The 20577-nt window shown below is 39.5% G+C and overlaps 1 protein-coding gene across 4 annotated transcripts in view; it reads left to right on the top strand.

Annotated features, from left to right (window-relative positions):
• Positions 1-5590: 5590 nt before the first annotated feature.
• The window catches only part of ptpn12 (protein tyrosine phosphatase non-receptor type 12), a 31301-nt gene continuing 16314 nt past the window's right edge, over positions 5591-20577 (top strand). For 3 of the 4 annotated variants that reach the window (XM_028429681.1, XM_028429656.1, XM_028429671.1), the window contains exons 1-4: positions 5591-6143; positions 18149-18257; positions 19696-19772; positions 19861-19956. In XM_028429681.1, the coding sequence (XP_028285482.1) occupies positions 6042-6143; positions 18149-18257; positions 19696-19772; positions 19861-19956 (384 nt within the window). In that variant the 5' untranslated portion in view covers positions 5591-6041. The remainder of the gene's footprint in view (positions 6144-18148; positions 18258-19695; positions 19773-19860; positions 19957-20577) is intronic. The other variant, XM_028429664.1, reaches the window with a different exon arrangement.

Below are 20577 nucleotides of genomic sequence, written 5' to 3'. Positions count from 1 at the left end.
GATAAGCAAAATCAAAAGTTTGAATTTCTCATGTCATCAGTCCTTTGAGCGACAAAAGCGAGCAGAATTTTCATAGCTTTATAGAACTCGATTTTACAGCTCTAGTCACTGTTTGTGTTAACGCAGGGTTAGTCATAGTTGATATGCAAATACATGTCATACATAAAAACAAGTTTTATTTATTTAAATAATGTCCTTAACATAAATTGTTTTACTCTTAAGTCACTGACCTCTGAGTGAACTTCCTAAGTGGTATTTCCTGTTTCACAATTCTTCCCAGTGTTTTCATGCTACAGTAATAATAATAATACAAAAAAAAATAAAAGAAAGAGAAAGTTGATGACTTCCTGATAGACAAAGTTGTAATATCTCGAACATGTAATAGTAATTTAAATTGAATTTCATACACTAGTTTCATATCAGTAAAATACACTTGCAGCAGATCACATTTACCAAATGATTTTAAATCAAGTTCGATGCTTATTTTGACCCACAACTAGCACATGTTGCCCACTTGGTGGTGCCAGTGGATAAAAAAAGTTACCTGACTCTCACCAAAACCAAATTTCATACAGCTGTGTGGGCCATCCTTCTAGTGCTAAAGTAAAAAACGACTTACACACAATACACAATAATGCACCACTGTCTGTTCTTTTATGTGAATATGCAAGCAGGGAAACCACTATCACTGTCTACCACTGTCACTGCCTTAAACCCATTTTATGTAAAAGGCGCATAGTATTTTTAAATAGACTCACTCTCAAAGACGCATACTGATACACACAACTCTACAAAGTTAGAACAGTAATTACACGTCTAAATCTGACAGAGCGTCCAACCACCAGAGCCTGGCTGTCTGCCAGTGTGTGTGTGTGTGTGTACTTTGTATTACTCATGTCGTGGGGACATTACATCTACAAATTCATGTTGTGTGTGGCAGCTTGGTTTAAGGTGAGAGACATGTTAAGTTTTAGCTGAGGTTTACTGTTAGGAAAGTGGTAGTAAAATGAATGTAATGTCCTCTGAAGTGAAACATGACCATGTGTGTGTCATCATCGTTGAAGACAGAGACAGGCTGGCTGCAATCTGATGAGGGGAAAAGCTATACTGAGGGTGCTGCTGAATTCAGACACACATTAGAGGGTTGAACAGCACCACATTGCCCACCAAACTGTTATGTCCACTTTGCACAGACACACACAAATCCAGATCCAGATTCTTTGATCCTGAGTCAAACAGTTGAATCACATGTATTCCAACCAACTCCAGTTATGGTGCTTTTTTGCCATTTATGTGTTTTCTGTAATGACACTTTGGATGTATTGATTTTTTTCAAGCTGCCCTTATAGCCTCATACTTTGGTAGTAGCTAGCTAGCAGGTTACTGCTTCTTCTTATTTCAGTTTACTGTATATGGCAATCTGCAATAGAGCTACAAAAGAGACAGCACCTACAGAAAAAGGTATTTCTCTATTAAAAATAAAAAAGGTTTTGGCAAAAGTTAGCATACTAACATAAGATGATATGTAGATATCCATTCTGTCTTGGCACACAGAGAAAATGTATGTTTCTTCTAATACTTCCTGTATTTTTCCATCAGTCAATTTCTGTAAGTTTAAGAAAAAGTTAACATAAAGTGCATCATGAACCATGGTCATATATTTGTTATACTGTTGAGACTGTTAAAGCATCATTTGGCATGCGGTGGCATTGCTTTTCCCTTAAGTGAGCCCCCCTTAATGTGGTTGTAATAATGTAATACTGATAACCTGGGACAGATCATATCACAGATCATGCTAGAAGGAAAGCAGCTTTTTCAGGTTTTCCCTTTCATTTGTCACCTTCTGTATATTGCTGATTTTGAAGCACATCCAGTAACAGAGGGGGGCATGGTGCAGTTGTGTAACATGCCACTGAGTCATTCATGTATCCTGAGGGCAGACATTTTCACCCGACTTCATTACTGCAACAGGCAGGCTCACGTTCTCTCCTTCACTCTGTAGGCATGTGAGTGTGTGCGGAGCAGATCACCTCATCATACAGTGTTCTCAGACATGCATCTTCATGCTCTCTCTCAACTGAAGGGACATGAGAGGGAAAGACAGAATATGAGAGTAAAGAGGCGTTCAACAAGTTGAAGTGATTGTAAAGCAGCGATTGTGTTTCCTCCATCTTAATACTAAATTTGAGGATGCACGCCTAAAACACAGCCAGTTTTTTGGTGACAGCCTGTGTGAATATGGACAAAAGCAAGTGTCCAAAATTGGGAAACACCAATTTCTGGGCCTGTGGTATAAGGATTAAGGTTTGACCAGTAGTTATAATAGTCAAGGTTTGATTAAGTCTCCAGGAGATGAATAAATGATCCAAAAGAAACTTCAGTAAGATGATATGTTTGCACGACCAATGTATGTAGAGACAAAAGTTGTAGGGACCTGTTTACACAGTTACATTATGGGGACTTGCCTTCCTTATGGGGACAAAATATCCCCATAATGAATACAATAAAATGTTTACAGTGAAGACATAAGGGGAGGTATTAGTTGAGGTAATTAAAATATATGCAAGTCAATGGACTGTTCTCCAAAGTCATACACAACTGCGTGCTATGTGTGTGTATGTTTCTCTCTCGCTCTCTCTCTCTCTTTCTGTGTGTGTGTGTGTGCAGGGAGCCTCCCTACCTAGGAGTTGTGTATGGGCTTGTTGCAGCAGCATTCCTCCACTCAGCTGCTTCTGAACAGCACATTCCAGAAAGAGAGGGGGAGAGAGAAGAAAAGAGAGGGAGACTAAAAAGAGAAATGAAGAGAGGGAGAGAAAGAAAGAGATAAAACAGGAGGTATGTAAAGGGAGGGGAATTACAGAGGGAGAAAGAAGTAAGACATGCGGTGCGTGTGCATGTGTGTGTGCGTAGGGGGGTGGCATTAATAGAGAGGTGGATGGGGCAGAGGAAATTGGTTGAGAAAGGAAAGGATAGTATTAATTATATGTAATGGATCCCCGTTGTGAAATTTTGACTCCCCTCATCTCCACATGAAGAGGTCAGAGGTCGGGGTTAGATACAGTACACAGCAACCAGAGCCAGTGCTGAGAAAAGGAAGTGAAAGAGAGAGGGCAACAAGGTCTGTCTTAAAATATTATTCTCCATACACACACACACAGTACAGAAAAGGAAGAGTAAGCTTTGGTGTGTGTTCATCTCTTACGCTGCTTGACCTGTTTCTAATGAACTATGTTAAGAAGAAACAGATCTTGCCAGAGTATAATTAAGCTACACTCTACACAGACACACTGGAAAAACACACAGACATGACACAGAGACACAGCTTGTCATTATTAATTTAAAATTAAATTCAGAAAAATGTAAATATTTACACATTACCCAGTCCAAACATCTTCTAGTTTCAGCTTGTGTGTGGATTTGACTGTATCACTTAGTGTTGCAGAGCAGACTGCACTGAATATACAGGAAAATACACTACAATTCATAGAAAAATATAAAAATTTAAGTGTTACTTTGAATGCTAAAACATACCAACATTAGCAAAAGGAAGGGTTTAGTTAGAACATTCTTGGTTATTGAAACAGCAACACAACATGGCAGCCTCCATAGAGTAGGACTTACTCCCTTGTATGATGTTATTTCAGATATTTATTTTAGAACACTTCCTTCTTATTCATATGTGTATAATTACTTTCATAACATGTGACAGGCACAGGGCAATGTTGTTTCAAGTTGTTCACTTACTGGCTTATCTGCTAAGCTAATGCTAGTTGTTGCACAATTTTTACAGACCGCTAAGTGAACACCAATATACACACCAATGACTTCTGTATAGTGGTATTACAGTATAAGCAGAATTATAAGTGGATTATAAGCAACAATGGAGAAATAATAAAAGGACTTTTGAACAATTGTTCTTTGCACAACTAATTTAAATTAACACACATAAATACTGTTCCTTAAGTGCAGTTGGAGTTAACATGCTCACCAGCAGGATTTAAGCTCTGTTATCAGACATACTAAATGAAGATAGGACAAACAGACAGATAGAGAAAAAAGAAGGCAAACATGGAGTATTTACTGCATAATAACAAGCAAATACGTTTGAAGACAAGAGCAACAACAAGCAGTTTGTGTGAGTAAAAAGCTTGTTGGCTCTGTGACAGCGTCCCCTCTCCTTCTCCATCTTACTTACTCTGAATGGATGGGTTTGTTTGTTGTCTCTGGTAGAACCAAAGGAAAACAAAGTGACTCGATTTCCCTTTCTGCCTCTGTGTGTTCTTTGGACGACAGTTCATCATGTGTAAGTATCTTCTGAGTCTCCATTCCCTGACAGCTCCATCCAGAATACCAATCTGCTCCTCTTTCTGTCTTCCATCTATCTCTTTCTCTTCACTTTGACAATTGCATCAAATGTAAATAAACTGGATGCTCAATTTGGAACCTGTATACAGTATTTCTCTGTATAACAAATGTTTTATTTACCCTGATACAAAGGCTGCATGTGACACAGCATTTAACCTAAACACACACAGAGCCACGTGACTATTTGTGGGGATGTTACGTGATACATTGGTTTTCTTTCTATTTGTGGAAATATCTTAATCCAGATTATATATCTAACCCATTAATCTGTTGGCTGGTAGCTGTGCTTTCACTGAGGTCCATATTCTATCTGTCTATCTATCTGATAACCCTGTCCTTCAGCCATACAACCAAATAATATATATATATATAAGCGAAGATTTATTCCATTTGATTCCATTTTTCCATTTACTGTGATATTTTACATAATACATTGTACTTTAGTTTAACACTTGCCACTCAAACTCCTTCCCAGCAGGCTAGCTGCTTACCTGAGGAGCTGCGAATCAATATAGCAGCTAGCTTGTAAACTCAGCGTAGTTCATAAACAACCCACTAACTAACATGTGTGAATATATGTGACTAATTTTTGGTTAGTTTATATCTATCCCATAATGTATATCTCTACCTTTTAAACCTTAATGTTGTCAAACGCAAGCTAGCATGTCTGCTCCAGGCAGTAGTGCAGATTTATGTTATTCTCTTATTAATGTCGTTGTCACTCATTTCATGCCGTGGGAAAACAGTGATATGTGAATCTCTGCTGCCATTTAAAAAAAAAATACATTTCTGTTATTATAGCAGACAGTGATAGACAGGATGCAATAGAACATTCATTCATTGTTTCCTGTAATTCTATTAAAAACAATGTATATAGTGATTAAAATACTTCAGCAAATTGAGGGAAACTGATGGAATACATAATATTGATAAGGATAATGGGAGGTGGGATATTTAAAGCCCTATATTCTCACTAAAGATTCAAAAACGTACATTCCTACAGCAATAGGTTATAATACCAACGTGTAGGTCGAGTCGCATCAAAATGACAGACACAGATTCTATCCAATCAGATGTGGCTCTTTAGTAAAGTTACATCTACGCTACCCAATAAGATTCTAATTTGTGGTCTTCGTTGTCCAATCAGAGACGGTTGTATCCTGGAAGTGGCGGGCCTTGTTCTCCGTTGGCTTTGCCCAGTCCGGATGTTCCCCAGTAGCGAATAAGGAGCAGCAGTGTGTGAATGTGGCAACCGAGGTAGACAGGGAGGGGTAGATAGCCTGACCAGACTAGGGTTTTTGTCTTTTTTCTTTCTTTTTATTTTCTAACGGAGCCAAGTGTTTACAGTTTACATTGCGCCGCGGTGGTAAACTTATTTGTAAGGCAGAAAACCGGGCCGCCGCTGCTTTTCGTTGGGACTAAAGGCTGTCGTTGTGAAAACAGTCCAGAAGAAAGAAGGAAAGGGAGAAACAACATGGGGCGATAATAAAAAAAAGGTGTTGTGTTGTGAAGCGACGATGACTCTCTGGGAGGACCCGTGAAGCCTATTTATTTTTATTTATTTCCCCTCTTCCCTTTCCCTTGTGTCCTCTTTTTTATTTTTGAATTTCCTTCTCCCCTGCTAGTTTGGGAGAATATTTTTAAAGGAATCGGCTACGGAACAAGAGGACTGAAGGATGGACCAAGCCGGCATCCTGAGAAAGTTTATCCAGGGGGTGAAGGCCATGAGCGAGGGGGACGAGGTGAGGGGAGAGGACAACTTCGCCAGCGACTTTATGGTGAGTCAGAATTAACAGGCGTCTACACCTTGTCTCTTTTATCTTATATCGATCTCACCTCCTAATTAATCTCCACCTTTTCCGTCACACTGACCCACCATGACCCACCCACCCCTCCTTACCCGTCTCCTGGTTCCCTGTATCCCCCAGGAGGTGAGGTAGGGGCGGCCACACTGCCCTCTTCCTTTTCCTCCCATATCCAGGCTTTGCACGGCGGCCTAGCATTGTCTCACAAACCACTGAAACGCCACCGAGTCCTGTTTCTTTATAATAAAAGACAAGGCATCATTTAACAGCCCTGGGCACATTTTTTACATGGTGGGTTGTTGGAGCAGATTAGCTTGTAGGTAAGCTAGGCTAACGTGCAGTGCTACTGTCTGCTAACCATGCCCGTGTAGTGCAGTGATTCATTGTCCGTTCAGATACTCAATAAGCTTGTAAACAAACCTGACTATAATTGCTTGTGTTATGTCCAGTTTTGTTTGTTGTTTGCTTGTTTATAATGACAGTAAGCTCTGGAAAATATTTATAGCATGACTTATTCGAAGATTGTTTAGATTTTTATTTTTATTTAGTAAAAGTGTAGGGCAGATGTGCACTGTAGTGAATGCTAACAGGTTCCTTGATTTGCATTTACAGTTAGCAAAACATTAGTAACGAATGCTGTCACATTTATTGGAGACACCTACCACACCCCCTGAAAATTGCAGTAGTATTAATGTAAACTGGGACATTGAATCCTAGGGTTTAGTGTAGGGTTGTTGTACTAGACCACATTTCTTTTCATCTAGTAAACTGATAACAGCATGATGCTACACATAGCTTTGCTGACACCACATAGTGGCAGGGTCCAAAATATGTGGAATAACTGGAAATGTAGGCTCCTCCTGTTTGTGTTTGTGATCGTCCTTTTGCTTTTCTCCTGCCATAAAAATCACTTGTGAAACGGAGCCCTTTTCATACTAGAAAGAAAACCCACTAGCACACGCTAACATCTGGCTTTTGTCTACAGTAGGAAAGGGTACAATCTGTATTGGCTCCACACTACAGTAGTTAGATATTTGTCAGCTGTAGCTCTATCCAGCAATGTGAACAAGACCTTCTGGTGGATCTGATTTTTGCCCCTTTTCCAGGCTCCTTGGTCAGTGTTGCGACCTTTGCTACAAATTCTGTCAACATCCATTTAAGAGCTGCTCACACATCATTTTATTTCTTGCTTCTTCTGTTTGTGGTTCCTTCCCTCTTTGTAACTTGAGACCTCCAGAAACAGACACCAGCCCCAAACCGAAACAAGTAAACCCATCATCCTCACTTACTACCTCTCTGTCATCATCATTTGTGAAATGTATCTTGTTTGTGATTAATGGAGTAATAATATCCAGCATATTCCACATTCTCTTGTTATTCTTAATTACACATAGATAGGATTTTTCAAGCCTGAACTGTTTGATAACATATTTTGTTTGCCTGCAGCCATACGTTTGCTCTCACTACATCACTGGATCTTGCTATGTTGCAACTGTAGACTTGAAATAGGACCTGAAATATTAACAGACACGTTTATAACATTTGTGTTATTTAAGTGTAGTGACTGTTAAAATGTATTTGCAAATGTCAAGTAAATGACCTGTATTTGTAACACAGTAGGTTTGATTAATATAACTTTTTATAATCAGGTAAAACTGGCTGTGGTTATATGTTAAAAGTAGCAGCAGATGCTAGCTTTATATTTGGGTATTCTTTGGGATCCACATTATGGGTTAGATTTTTACATTTGCTTTATTGTATTGTAGTTTTTCTTGGGAAACAACCTAATCAGTGTCAGAATGGGTAACTACGTTCTCCTTTTGCCTACAGTTGCAAATACACACACACACTCACACTCACTCTCTCCTTACTTCCCTACTTCATGCAAGCTGCTTGCTGGAGCTTGCAACATTCTTTCTTGGCCCATTTCATAACATTTTGTCCTGGCTTTAAAAGTGGAACTTTGTCAACTCTTTGGCACACTTTGGATCAAGGCTACATTATTTGAAGCTGTCATAAAAGGCAATAACAAGCTCTGAAATAAATAAAACTTTGTATCTATACTTTGTGCTGATGACATAGCTCTTGTTGTGCCCATATCTGAGAAAACAGTTGGGAGATGTGCAGAAATCAAACAACCAGGAGGACTGACACATTGAGGAACCGCTTTATGGTGAAGGAGCTGAGACTAGTCTGCTGTCGGCTGACTTACAGTTTATGTATTTCATAATGCAGGTAGTTTTAAGAGATTCAACTTTTCCTTTTTAGCAATAGGCATCTATCTGTGTTCTCGTTTGTCTTCACCTTAAATTCTCCTTGTGGGTTGAACAGGGTAAATGTAGTTTCTTCCTGTAGCAGCAGCATACTTCTCATTCATAGCTTTACAGACATCCACACCTTGTTGAACTACTTACTACAGCCATTATCTTCTAATGTACACTCAGGAATGAATCTCAACAGTGTGAACTTGTAAAGGTTTATTTTTATCAGATTTGCCTGCATGCCCCCCCTTTAAGCCTTTTTTTGCTACCAAAAATCTTCAGTGACTGAAGTCTTTAACGACTCATAGAAAGTGCTTTAATTGGAGCTATTTCCTTTTCCTGGTAAGTCATAGTAATCTGGTTATTTTTGTACAGATGCACTGCTGAACATCAGCTTTATAGGGCCGTATATAGAAATGGTGCTTCAAGTTACATTTGCTCACAGCTGGCAACATCAGCCTGAGAAGTTTCAGTTAAATTATTTAGTAAATGCACCAGCTTGCAGACAATAAAAACTTGAGTAAAGATGGGCTTTGTGCCAATGTGCTGAACACTGTTAATGTTCATCATCAGCCAAACATGTAAGCAAGTACTTTAGCTAGTTGCTGCTGGTCTGTATTAAATCCTTTCAGTTGTTGGAGTCAAACTCACAGTGCCACAAACACATGGGGTGTGCTTCTCTGTGCAGTGAGTCACCAGAACACCCTGACATAACACCCACTTTAACTGCCTATTGTTGTTTATATATAGAATGTGTTTTATAGACGTAATTACAGGCTGTGGTACTGCAAGGAGTCAGAGATTATACGCTTTATTCAAAACTCTTTTTCAGTTGTCTGATGAAGCGGCAACACTTTAGATTAGCAAAAAGCATCCTGTGATATTTAGTTGTTTTGTTGTCATAGTTGACCCAGTCATTAACATTCACATTGGACTCTCAGGAAGGGTATATCCTTTTTTGTCTGGGTGGGGTGTAAGAATAAATATTGCACCTCATAAGTATTAATTGTACACATTTTATATTTACCTCACATGATTACATTATGGCCCCAAAATCTGGCTATGGCTAAGTACTCAAACATAAACATAAAGAACAGTGGCTGGCATGTGGATGATTTTATTTTATATATCTGGTATTTGCTAGACAGGTAATGTCTTACAAACACCATGTTTGTAAATTCTCACTGCTGTCAAAAGTTAAGTAGCTATTCAAGAGATTTAAGGTTGAGTTATGATATCTCTTACAACTTGTCATCAGTGGCCTGGTGATGATGATAGCTTATTCCAAAGGGTAACAGGCAGACTATGTGCTGAAGTCTTTCCTGTGATGCAGGTTCTGCAGAATTGGGCCATCTGTGTGGTTGCTGGTTCCGCAAAACCAAACAATGGCAATCTTGCGTGTTTCACGAGGGTGGTTATCAACTGGCTCTGTCAACCCACGACTTTCCAAAGTAGCTATTAGTGTGCTTATGTAAGGGAGACAGTTTTTTTTTCAAAAAAACAAATAGGTAGTTTAGCTTGTTACAAAAGCAATGATATGGAGATATTTTTTGGACAAAGTGGGGGGCAATTTTTGTATTAAAGTACAATAAAGTATAAGTTGGCATGTGAACATCTATGATGGTAGTGATTATATTCATATACAATTATTAAGCTGTGAAACTAAGTATGTGTCTGTGTGTGTGAGAGAGAGACGTCTGATTTCTGAAAGTTATATTGCTAACTCACAAATCTGGCATTGTGATGTTAGATCTAGTGTTGTATGGTGAGAGTGCTCATTGCTCGTGTTTGAGGCATCCTTTTGCATTCTAGCTGTTATCTGTCACTTCCTGTTAGCAGAGAAAGGGTCCGCACAGAAGACACTTTTCATTTGGACAAATGTAATTTAGCAATTTTTATTTTACACTGACACATTTTTCTGTTCTGTGTTCAGACAACAGTCCTACTTACAGTATGCTGAGTGAGGTGGATGGTGTACAGAGTTTAGCTCGAGGTTGATTGAACAGACAGCTGGTGATAGACATACAAGCTGCAGGGATTGAGTTTGTGACCTCTGTGTTATGGGAAGAGGAAGAGTTCTGTAACCAGTAAGCCACCATGCCTCCAGATAGATAAAACATTTAGTACATGTTGCAATCCAAAAACATCACTGTAATGTTTGCATGGATTTTTGGCCCCAGTGGCAATAAATCTCTCAAGTGCTGGCAGACAGTTGAAGATCCAAACCTGCACTTGTTACTATAGGCAAGCAGTGTGATGTTGTATGAAGTTGTCTTGGCCAAGACAAGAGGTTGCACAATAAATATACAGACAAACAAGACTTTACATGAGAATCAAATATTTTGTCACCACCTTAAAATTACTTTAAAAACAATGACCTGCAGTTTAAAGTAGGATCAGACACAAGGCTACAAAAGAGGTTAAAGCTGGTTAGGAGAAGGTGTTAAAGAAGTGTGATGCAAGACAGGAAACAAAACCTACCGCCAAGAGCAAAAGGAAGCTCACATCTGTGTGATCTTTTCTGTGATGTGTTACCTTCGAGTTTGTACAGACTTTGATATAAAACACTACGTGTAAGTGTGTGATTGTGTGTGATGCCCCTGCCACGCCTTTGTTGCTTACTCCGAAGCAGCACATAAAAAAAAAACATGGGTGCAAACACTTTTTTTTCAAGTATCCTCTTTGGTACACATGAAAAGAGAGAAAGATAAACAGGAGGCCAAAAAAAGAAAAGAAAAAAGAGATTTGAATATGCCAAACATGCCTCTGTGTGTGTATGTTTATGTTTCCACTGATACCAGCGGGCTTCCCCTAGTTGTTATTGAGTTGTATTTACATGCATGTGAACATGAGGAGGCACACTCATTGGATGGCATTGATCTATAAAACCCTCCTTGGTTTGGCACCACCTTATCTGTGTGCTCTTCTCCAGCGAACTACCAGCCACTATGCCCTACGTTCCAGTGGCATTTACCACCTGCAGGTCCCTCATGTGCGGACTGAGCTAGGAAAGCGGGCCTTTAGCTACTCTGCCCCTTCAGCCTGGAATACCCTCCAGACTGATTTAAAAATCTCTGAGCTTATCTCATTTAAAACTTTTAATTCTTTACTACACATTAGGCAAAAAACATCCATTCATCAGTGCCTGTGTTTTTAAGATATCTTTCTATTGCTGCACTTATTTTCACTGCTCTGTTTTGATCTTGTTTACCACCTTTAAAATGTTGTTATACTGTTCTTGACGTGTGCTGCTGACCTCTTGGCCAGGTCACCCTTGCAAATGAGATCTGGATCTCAATGGGTTTTTACCTGGTTAAATAAAGGTTACGGTAAATAAAAAAAAAAAAATAAATAACACAAGAATTGCCAGTGCAACCTTCTTGCACGTGTCACACAAACATTTGGTCAAGGATTCAAGGTCTGTATTTGTGTGTAACAGAATGGTAGGGTAGTGGCAGCACAGTGTGAGTGATTTGAAGGGAATGGTGACATGTTTTTTCTAAAGATACAGCAGTCAGAGACAACTGTGGTAGTGACTGCTCTAGCTAAACAGTAGAAAAGCTGTCTCTGTTTTTGTGAAATATGGTACCTGCTGTAGTATGTAAAGTATGCTGGGTTCTCATCTTCAAACTCATCAGTCAGACATGTCGAAAAAGAGCTCTGGGAAGCAGAATGAAAGCAGTTTGCCTGGTCCTTTCTGTACCAGTGAGGAGTTTGCATGTGCTGTTTAATAGGAGCTTATCACATACTGTTGGCCTGTATTTGCTATGTACCCATACACTTGTTTTAAACAAACTTTTTAACTGTAATCTTTTTCAGTATCTACTAAGAATAGTGATGTAGTATATCTGCCTTGATTGTTATCTTCTCTCCAAAAACAATCAGAAGCCCCTTGTGTTTGTTTATCTGTGTTTTTATTTGCTTGTTTGTGAGTGTGGGTGCAGGGGGTACACTGCAGGGGTCGGCTGCTATCTGTGCGAGCATGTGTGTGGCATCCACTGTAAGCCTGCCTCACGTTACTACTTCAAGAAACAAGACTTCCCAATTTCTTCTGGTGTCACAAGCCTCCTTCATTCTCACCCACCCCTTCCTACAGCTTAACCCAGAAACCAGCCTTTTGCCTCTAAGCCGGGTGTTTCTCAGAAGAGACGCAATGCAATATTTCCGCTCTTGAGTTGAGCGTGTGTGTGTAAGTCTTTGGCAGAGGAAAGTTATCGGACACAGTAACAAGGCAGAAGAACTTTAATTGATTAAGATAAGGAGACCACACAGGAAATTATGCAGCAATGCCCTCTTTGTGTGCAACGTGTGACTTGTGTGAAAGGAAATGGATACATGGTAGAGTCATCGTCCCTGGCAATTCACACACTCTTAGCAACAGCATTTGCCCTGCTGAGGTGTCCTTGGTGTGGTCATGGAAGATATATCAGCAAAAATGTCAGATGAATGCACAGAAAAGCACACTCTGTTTTGATTGTGCGGCATAAAATCACACAGGCGCATTGAGAATCAGGCTTCCGAGCACAAGGTCAGTAGTTTGACCCTACATACAGACGGTGAATATCTGAGCAGGAAAGTGATTAATACGTGCACACACTAAACTCACACTGAGCCCCTGTCCCAGATGACTGGGATTATATGAGGTTTGTCCACATCTGCTTCCTACTGCAGGCTGGGATCCAGAGTGGGAAATCACCACCGGCTAAAGCTGGTGAATGTCAACTCTGTTTGCTTGTGTATTAGGGTGATTTATATGAAAATGTCCTCCAGAAATGTGTCTGGTCTCTGTGCTTTTGAGTATTCCATGATTCCGCTGGTGGATAGGTCATGCAGTGAAAATGATGTCTTCACAGGACAGTCACATGGTGGTCAGCTGCAAAATAGCTCAACTGAAGCTAGTTGGGGGGTTTCAGTGTTTTACATGAGGACACTTAATGAATGAATTCATTGAAGATGTTGTAAAACCCTGTGGGCATCTGTATTTATCTTTCTTTTTTTCTGTCATTTGTACATTTTATGTATGATTCTAGGCATGTTAGGTTTGAAAATTTACAGCGTTGTGGTGTGGATATGTTGAGAAACATGATGCAGACACTTTCTGATACTCAGTCACTATATATCCTCCCATGAATTGCCTAACCCCGTCACGTGACCCGTTTCTGGAAGAAATGACCAATAGGAGTTTATTCATCATGACTAATGAATTGCAGGCATCACTAACCTTGCCATGGTGAGATTGGTGGTGCACCAGGACTTACTTTGACGTTTAGCAGTATCCTGACAGCTCAAGGTATAAGAACAAATTACTGTTTCATTTACAGTGTCCATCCCATGTCCATTTCTCCTTTAAAACAGATGTTAGGGGTGTCACCTTTGAATGGTGTTTTTTGACTTGTGGCTCTATGATATACTATGACGACAATATAAACCTCTGGCTGTCTTAATTCTTCTTAGTCCTGACTGTCACTTAGCCTGTTGTGCGTCAGCATCCTTCCATTTGCTTAATTTTTCTTCGTCCCCTTTGTTTTGTCGTTTGCCATTACGTAGCCACAAACACAGACTCATTAGTCACAGGAAGCACTGTTGAGTGTTGTGTGTGTACAGTATGCTGTGGACTGTACATGTATGGTTAAGGTCTCAAAGGAAGTGGGCATCCAGAGGCAATGGTGGTTTAAAATGGCTGTTTGAACCAGAGGACTTTCAGTTCAGTACAGGTGCTTCCTATGGTCAGTGTGTGTGTGTATCATTAAGAAGTATGCATGCGGTCACATACACAGACTTAGGTTTGAGAGACATACTTATTCAGGAACTATTTATTGACATTGCACCATGTCTGGTCTTTGACTTACATAACAGTCATTCTAGCAGTGATTCTATCAAATTGTTTAGAAATGCATTTTAAGAAGTGACAGATGACATGGCTAATAAAAGAAAAACACATTCTGCTTTGTGGTAAAGAAATAAATGCTGTTTACCCATGTGCTTGTGTGGATGTGCAAATCGTCATGCCCACTCATGCTATCAGTGCTCCACTGACCTATATTGACCACAAACTGTGAAGTGAAAATAGCAGCACAGTCCAGACATGTGTGCATGTTTGCACCCCAGAGTCATACCAGTAGTCAGGGTGTGGTTTTATGTTATTTCCTTAGTTAGTGAGCTTGATTCAAAGCTCTCTTTACTGTCAAACTAATAATGGACACATGAAATAATTACCTGTTTTTTTTTCAACATTACTGTAGTATAGGTTACCATTTTGGGAAATTCACTTTATGTGTATGTCTATGTAGTAAACTAAAGGCAACTAACATATTTTGTTGTTGATTATTTCCCTGAAGATTTACTTGATGTGTTAAATCTTGATAATAACTGACAATCTCTTAGAGCCAAAGGAAGTGGTGTCACTATTTTACCTGGCAGTCAAACCCCAGAATTATTAGTTTGATCATATTGAACCTGAAGTGTAAGCAGCTATATGGTATTTTATAGTTTGTATTATGTCTCTTTTTCAGTTGTTATACTGAACTAAGGTAATGGATGCAGAAAAGTATGTTACCAAATGTCTAGCTGTTCTTTTAAGGTTTCTTTTGTTCATGTCATAACACGTGTTTCAATCATGTATTAAAACATTCGTCTTGGTAATAAAGAATGACATGCAGACAGAACACCAATTATATTTTGAATTGTTAGAGTGAGCAAACAAACTTGCTGAGGGCCACGCAGACCCTTTTAGCCTCTGTTCTGTAGCAGTGCATCTTTTCCCTGCATGCTCTTAGCGCTGGAGATGGATTTTTCTGAGAGCATTGTAAGGGGGTGACCTATTTTAGCTTATGTGTGTCTGCATGGAAGGTGACCGTCAGTTATTCCTCTCTGCCACTAGTGCTCAACAACCCCACTTCCTGGCCACACACATGCTTAAAAACCTTTTCTTCACCACTTCTTCAGGAAGAGCATATTTTCTGCCAATCAGTGCTTCTGAGTTTAACAGACAGAATGCGTTGTTCTGTGTGTCTGTGTGAATTATTCAGTGTGCCAAGGAAGTACAGCAATGCTGACTTATTCAGCCAGGAGACAGAAAGTAGGTTAGATCCACTAACAACTACCTCTACATCAGCGATGCTTTTTCAGTCTCATCCAGGTTTTTTTTAATCTCTTTCTTTTTTCCTTCCATCTGGCTATCCTGGCCCAGTTACTGCCCTGGCATCCCTCAGTCATTTTAGGCCAAGTCATTGTGAAGAAATGTGTCTGAAAGCATGACTCAGTCACACCCTGAAGGGGCTCTGTAAAGTCAGCACTGGGTTTTTGGCGGGCACCGCCCAGCATGTAAGTGTGTGTGTGCCAGTGGAAGTTGAGCGTTCACAGGAAACTGGCCAACTCAGTCATGCTGTTTTACTTCTGTGACTGTAAAGGAGGTGAGAAAGTAATAGACATAAATGAGAACAGAGATGTTAGAGAGTGTGGAAAGAACAGGAGCAAAGTGGGGACCATGAAAGGACTGAAGATCATTAAGCTTTTGACAAAAAAAATTCAAAACACCTGCTTCTGTCAGTTTTATTATTTTTCTAATCCTTGTCGCCAGAAGAGTGCGCTTGAGATGCGATAGAAGCAAGGATATTTACTTTTCTTTGCCCTCTTTCTTTGCACCAACCTTCTCCTTTCAGAACAGACGTTAGTGTGAAGTGACAGAGTGTGTAAAGGGAGCGTGTGAATAAACGACAGAAACAACGAATAAAGGGACCCATTAGCTTACTTACCAAGAGGCTCTTAAGTCTTTGCTCTCCTCTCCCCCCTCCTTCTTTCTTTATTTGTCCCCACGGTTGTTTTTTCTTTTTCCCAAATCACCCTTTTTTTTGCTCCTTTATCTGAAATACCCACACTCCCCTCCACTTATGTTTTTTTTCTTTTCCTCTTCAGGGTTTGTTTTTAAGTACAGCTTTCCACTTTGCAGCCTTCAAGTGGTGCTTTGTGAAAGCAAAAACTTTGTATGTTTGTATGTGAGTTTGTCTACGTATGTGTGCGTTTTTACCTGTCTGTGTGTTTGTACACAAAGGTTGTTATCAGAGGATGTGCAGATAACACATGCAGGAGATATGATCATGTAAACTGAAATTGCACAGGTTTTAAGTAGAGAAATGAAGTTGGTTTTTCCTGATCATTTGCATTTTCACGTTGGAAATGAGGGATGCTGCAAGTCACTGAAGTGACTTGAAGTGCTGCAAAAATGTAAAAATGCATGTTTTAATTGAAAAATGAACTACTACGTTTTCTGTAAATGAATGGCAAACAGGCTACAAAGGGGAAACTAGTTCTAATCATTACTGCATGCTTTTTCTGCTCTTTGCGTGTATATATGTGTTTTGATTTGTGTGTGTGTCTTTCCGGGCTCTGGCCCAGCACAGAAGCAGACCTCTGTTGCAAATGTAATTCACATGAGGCCAGAGGAGCTCTAATGCTATTACCACACACACACAGACGCAAATGAACACACACAGCTGTGTTGCCGCCCACGGTCTGTGTGTATCTCTCTCCCTTTGCTTCCTCTCCCTCAGTTACCCATAGTCTGTTTTTGTGGTTTACAAAGATGAGACATGCAAAGTTAAAGGTGTTTTAGGGTACCTTCTCTGCTACTTGGTGTAAGCTGATTGCCCAGGCAGTGCTTGTACACTTTTACAAAATGTTGTTCAAAGATCATTTTTTGGTCTGGTGGTGCGTGTCTGTCTTTATGTGCATGCAGTAGCATAGAGTCATGTCACCAAAAAGGGTGAAAAAAAATGTTTTTGACACTCAGGAAATCAGGATGTACAGTACATGTCTGTGTAACAGTAACAGGAGGGAAGCCTGCAAAAAGGAGGTGGGACCATGTTTCACACGAGGCTCCAGAAGCCTGAACGCCCACGCTGACTTTCTCAGACTCACAGAGAAAGAGAGAGAGAGAGAGAGAGAGACAGAGAGGGGAGATGCCTAATTTCCTTACTCTCTCAGAGAGAAAAGTGATTGAACCAACTGAGAGAGTAAAAAGGGCCCATGAGAGTGATACCATGTGAATGCTATCAGAGTGGAGCAGTAATGTTTTTTTTTGTGCAAAAGTTTTACTGTTCTTTTGAAGAAAAAAGTTTCACTGTAACACTTGAGGCCATAAGAATGAAGGAATAGCAGGATAAAAGTGGAAGTTGCAGAAAAGCCTGAATAAAATGTATGGTAGCTTGAATTGCTAGTCACAGTTGAAATGCCTGGTGTGTTAAAACATGGTAATGTTTTAATACTCAGTTTTAGTGACATTCTCTTTCTAAAATAAAAAAATATATAAGATCTTCTCCTCTGGGCCACAGTGTTCAAGGACAGCCAGCTAAGCTTCAGCCTGCTGTCACACAAGAGACAGCGTAATTGTGCTCTTCCATTAACTGAATGTGTCTTCATCAGTGTCAGCCACTATTAGATTTGGCCACACTGAACTTCATGTTCCACAGAGAGGAAAAGGAGTGTGTGTGAGAGAGCAGGGTGCTGTGGTATTAATAGCGAGTGTCAGTGTTGAAAAAGGATGGGCAATACTGTATGTAAGTGTTAAAGTCCACTGTAACCTAAATGTAAACCTTCACTCATTTCTATTTATGTGACTATGATAGTGTGACTTACCTTGTATTGCAGATGTCTATTATCCTTGAAATGTTGTCATAATAAAACCTTCCATGAGTATAACCCATGCTGTTTTTTTTCCAGCGATTACGGCGGTTATCAACCAAGTACCGGACGGAGAAGATATACCCCACCAACGTAGGAGAAAGAGAGGAGAATGTCAAAAAGAACAGATATAAAGATATACTGCCATGTAAGTACTGCTGCACCCACAAATGAACAGCCCTTTGCCACAGCAGACATGTTGGCTTTGATTTGTATATATTCTTGTGCAAAAACTCTTGCTCTGAAGAGGGCAATATAACTGTAAAGTTTTGGGGGGATACAGCAGTCTCCTTAATGAATGTTCCTTATGTTCCTCATCAGAATCTTTCAGCTGTTTTTACACTAGCCAAAATCCTACTGACACTAACTCATATCTAGCTAATGCTGTTGATGTGACAAGGTACTATTGACATCTATTCATTCAGAAGCAAATGTAGCTTAACAAAAGTGTTATCATGGCTGTAGCATCGTGGCATATTTGTGACGACAAACTGACAGTAAGAAAGGAATCACCTAAGCATTTTTAAACCACTTCAGACATACGTTTTGGATATGACATATGTATACAGTATAAAAAATATGTCTTCAGGGATCTCACTGCTCATCTTGGGACATGTGACAGATCTGTAGGGGTAAACAATATCACATTTCATGGCATGATATTGAAAACATATGCGTAAAATACATTTACAGCCATCCCTCCTTGCATATGCTCGCAAGACGCTCTCGAGAATCCTTCTGTCATTTACTTTGCAGTGTTTCAGATGGACCCTCTTACAACAAACAAATCTTGTACATGTTCTGATTGAGGCCAGATGTTATCTCAGCAGTCTATCTGCTGTCTCAACAAAGTATGCAACACCTCTGCATGTCTGATTCACAGTGATAACATTTAGCTGCCATTAATAGCTACAGCACTTTGATTTAGTTTTGATCTACAGCATTGCATGACAATATGATCTATAAGAAACCTTTACTCCTGCAGCTTTAATACTGTATGTGTTTGGTTTTTAAAGGTCACTGTGCCAAAAATATACAACATACAATGTACACTGTCAGATAAAAAGAACATATTACCTACCACAGTTCAATTTTAGACATAATTTCTCAAGATTATAAATAAAGGAAAATGGAGATATGCAGTAAAAGCAAACCCTGCTTTGTCTGTTTTGTTGATTGTTTGTAGAAACATTTACATTCATCAAGCACACCTACTTGGTTTGTTGTAAAGGGTCATGTAATGGCCTATGTCTTGCACATACACATAGAGTTCTCATTAAGCTTAATGACCTCAGGGGAAGCATACATGACCCATCTGTCCTACTTTTTTATACCTTTATCCTCCTTCTCCCCTTTTTATCCATCCATTCACTCATTCATTCATTAAGGCTTTTAGTGAATGCGCTACTGATAAGGCAAAGGAAGAACTGGTTTATCTGGAACAGATGTCTGTGCATAGGAATGGGGATATTGCTGCCTGTTTATTACCGTCTGTACAGCATGTATTTTTCTTTTTTTTTGTTTTCTCTCGGTCTGCAGTAAGGTTGTGTCTATTAAATAAACATTTGTCCTTTTTTTCTCCCCAGTTGATCACAGTAGAGTAAAGCTGACATTAAAAACCACCAATCAGGACACAGATTATATCAATGCCAACTTTATCAAGGTAAAAACATATATTTTGAATTCTATTAGTAGGTTGTTATGTAAAAATGTGCATATTTTTTAACTTCATTATCATGTTTTCCTTTTAGGGTATGGATGGCCTTGAGGCCTATATTGCAACTCAGGGCCCACTGCCAAACACAGTCAATGACTTCTGGCGGATGAACTGGGAGTACAATGTAGCTGTGAGTATGGCTGTGAATGTGTGTGCGCAAACTGCTTTTGCTCACCCGGTGCATGAAGTTTTCTGGTTTAGTGTTTGGAGTATAATATATCACAAACATTCTCTTAGAAAAAGGCCTTTTGGACTACAGAGAATTTTGTGTTGCAGCTCTTCTACAAGTAGGCTTTTGGAAAAATGTATTTACAAGTATGAGTAGTAACACCATATTAATATATCCATAATCTGGACTTTTTTTTTTAACTATGCAGGTGTTTGCTCAGCCAGCCACAAAGTGCATATAACCCCCATGAGGCTATTAATATAGCAAAACCTTCTGTTTGCATGCTTGCTGACTAGAAACAGGAGTTGTTACCTAAGTGCACTTGATGATGAAAGACCTGGTGAAACATGTCTTTTTTTGTTCCCTTTTTAGGGTAGTAATACACTCAGAAAAAACCTTATCCCTTGTTGCTCATTGTGTAGTCAAAGGCACCATGTGTATGCAGAAAGGTGGTGATGACCTAATGTTAGCCTTGCATAGTTTAAATAATTGTAAAACTGTAATAATCGAGATAATTAAACAGCAGCTACGATAATTACTCCTGTAGGATCAAAGGGAATAATCTAATATACAGTTGTAAGG

The sequence above is a fragment of the Parambassis ranga genome, chromosome 2 (assembly GCF_900634625.1).
Source record: "Parambassis ranga chromosome 2, fParRan2.1, whole genome shotgun sequence".
Taxonomy (NCBI): Eukaryota; Metazoa; Chordata; class Actinopteri; family Ambassidae; genus Parambassis; species Parambassis ranga.
The sequence above is the reverse complement of the archived record's forward strand: the minus strand, read 5'-3'. Positions and strand labels throughout refer to the sequence as shown.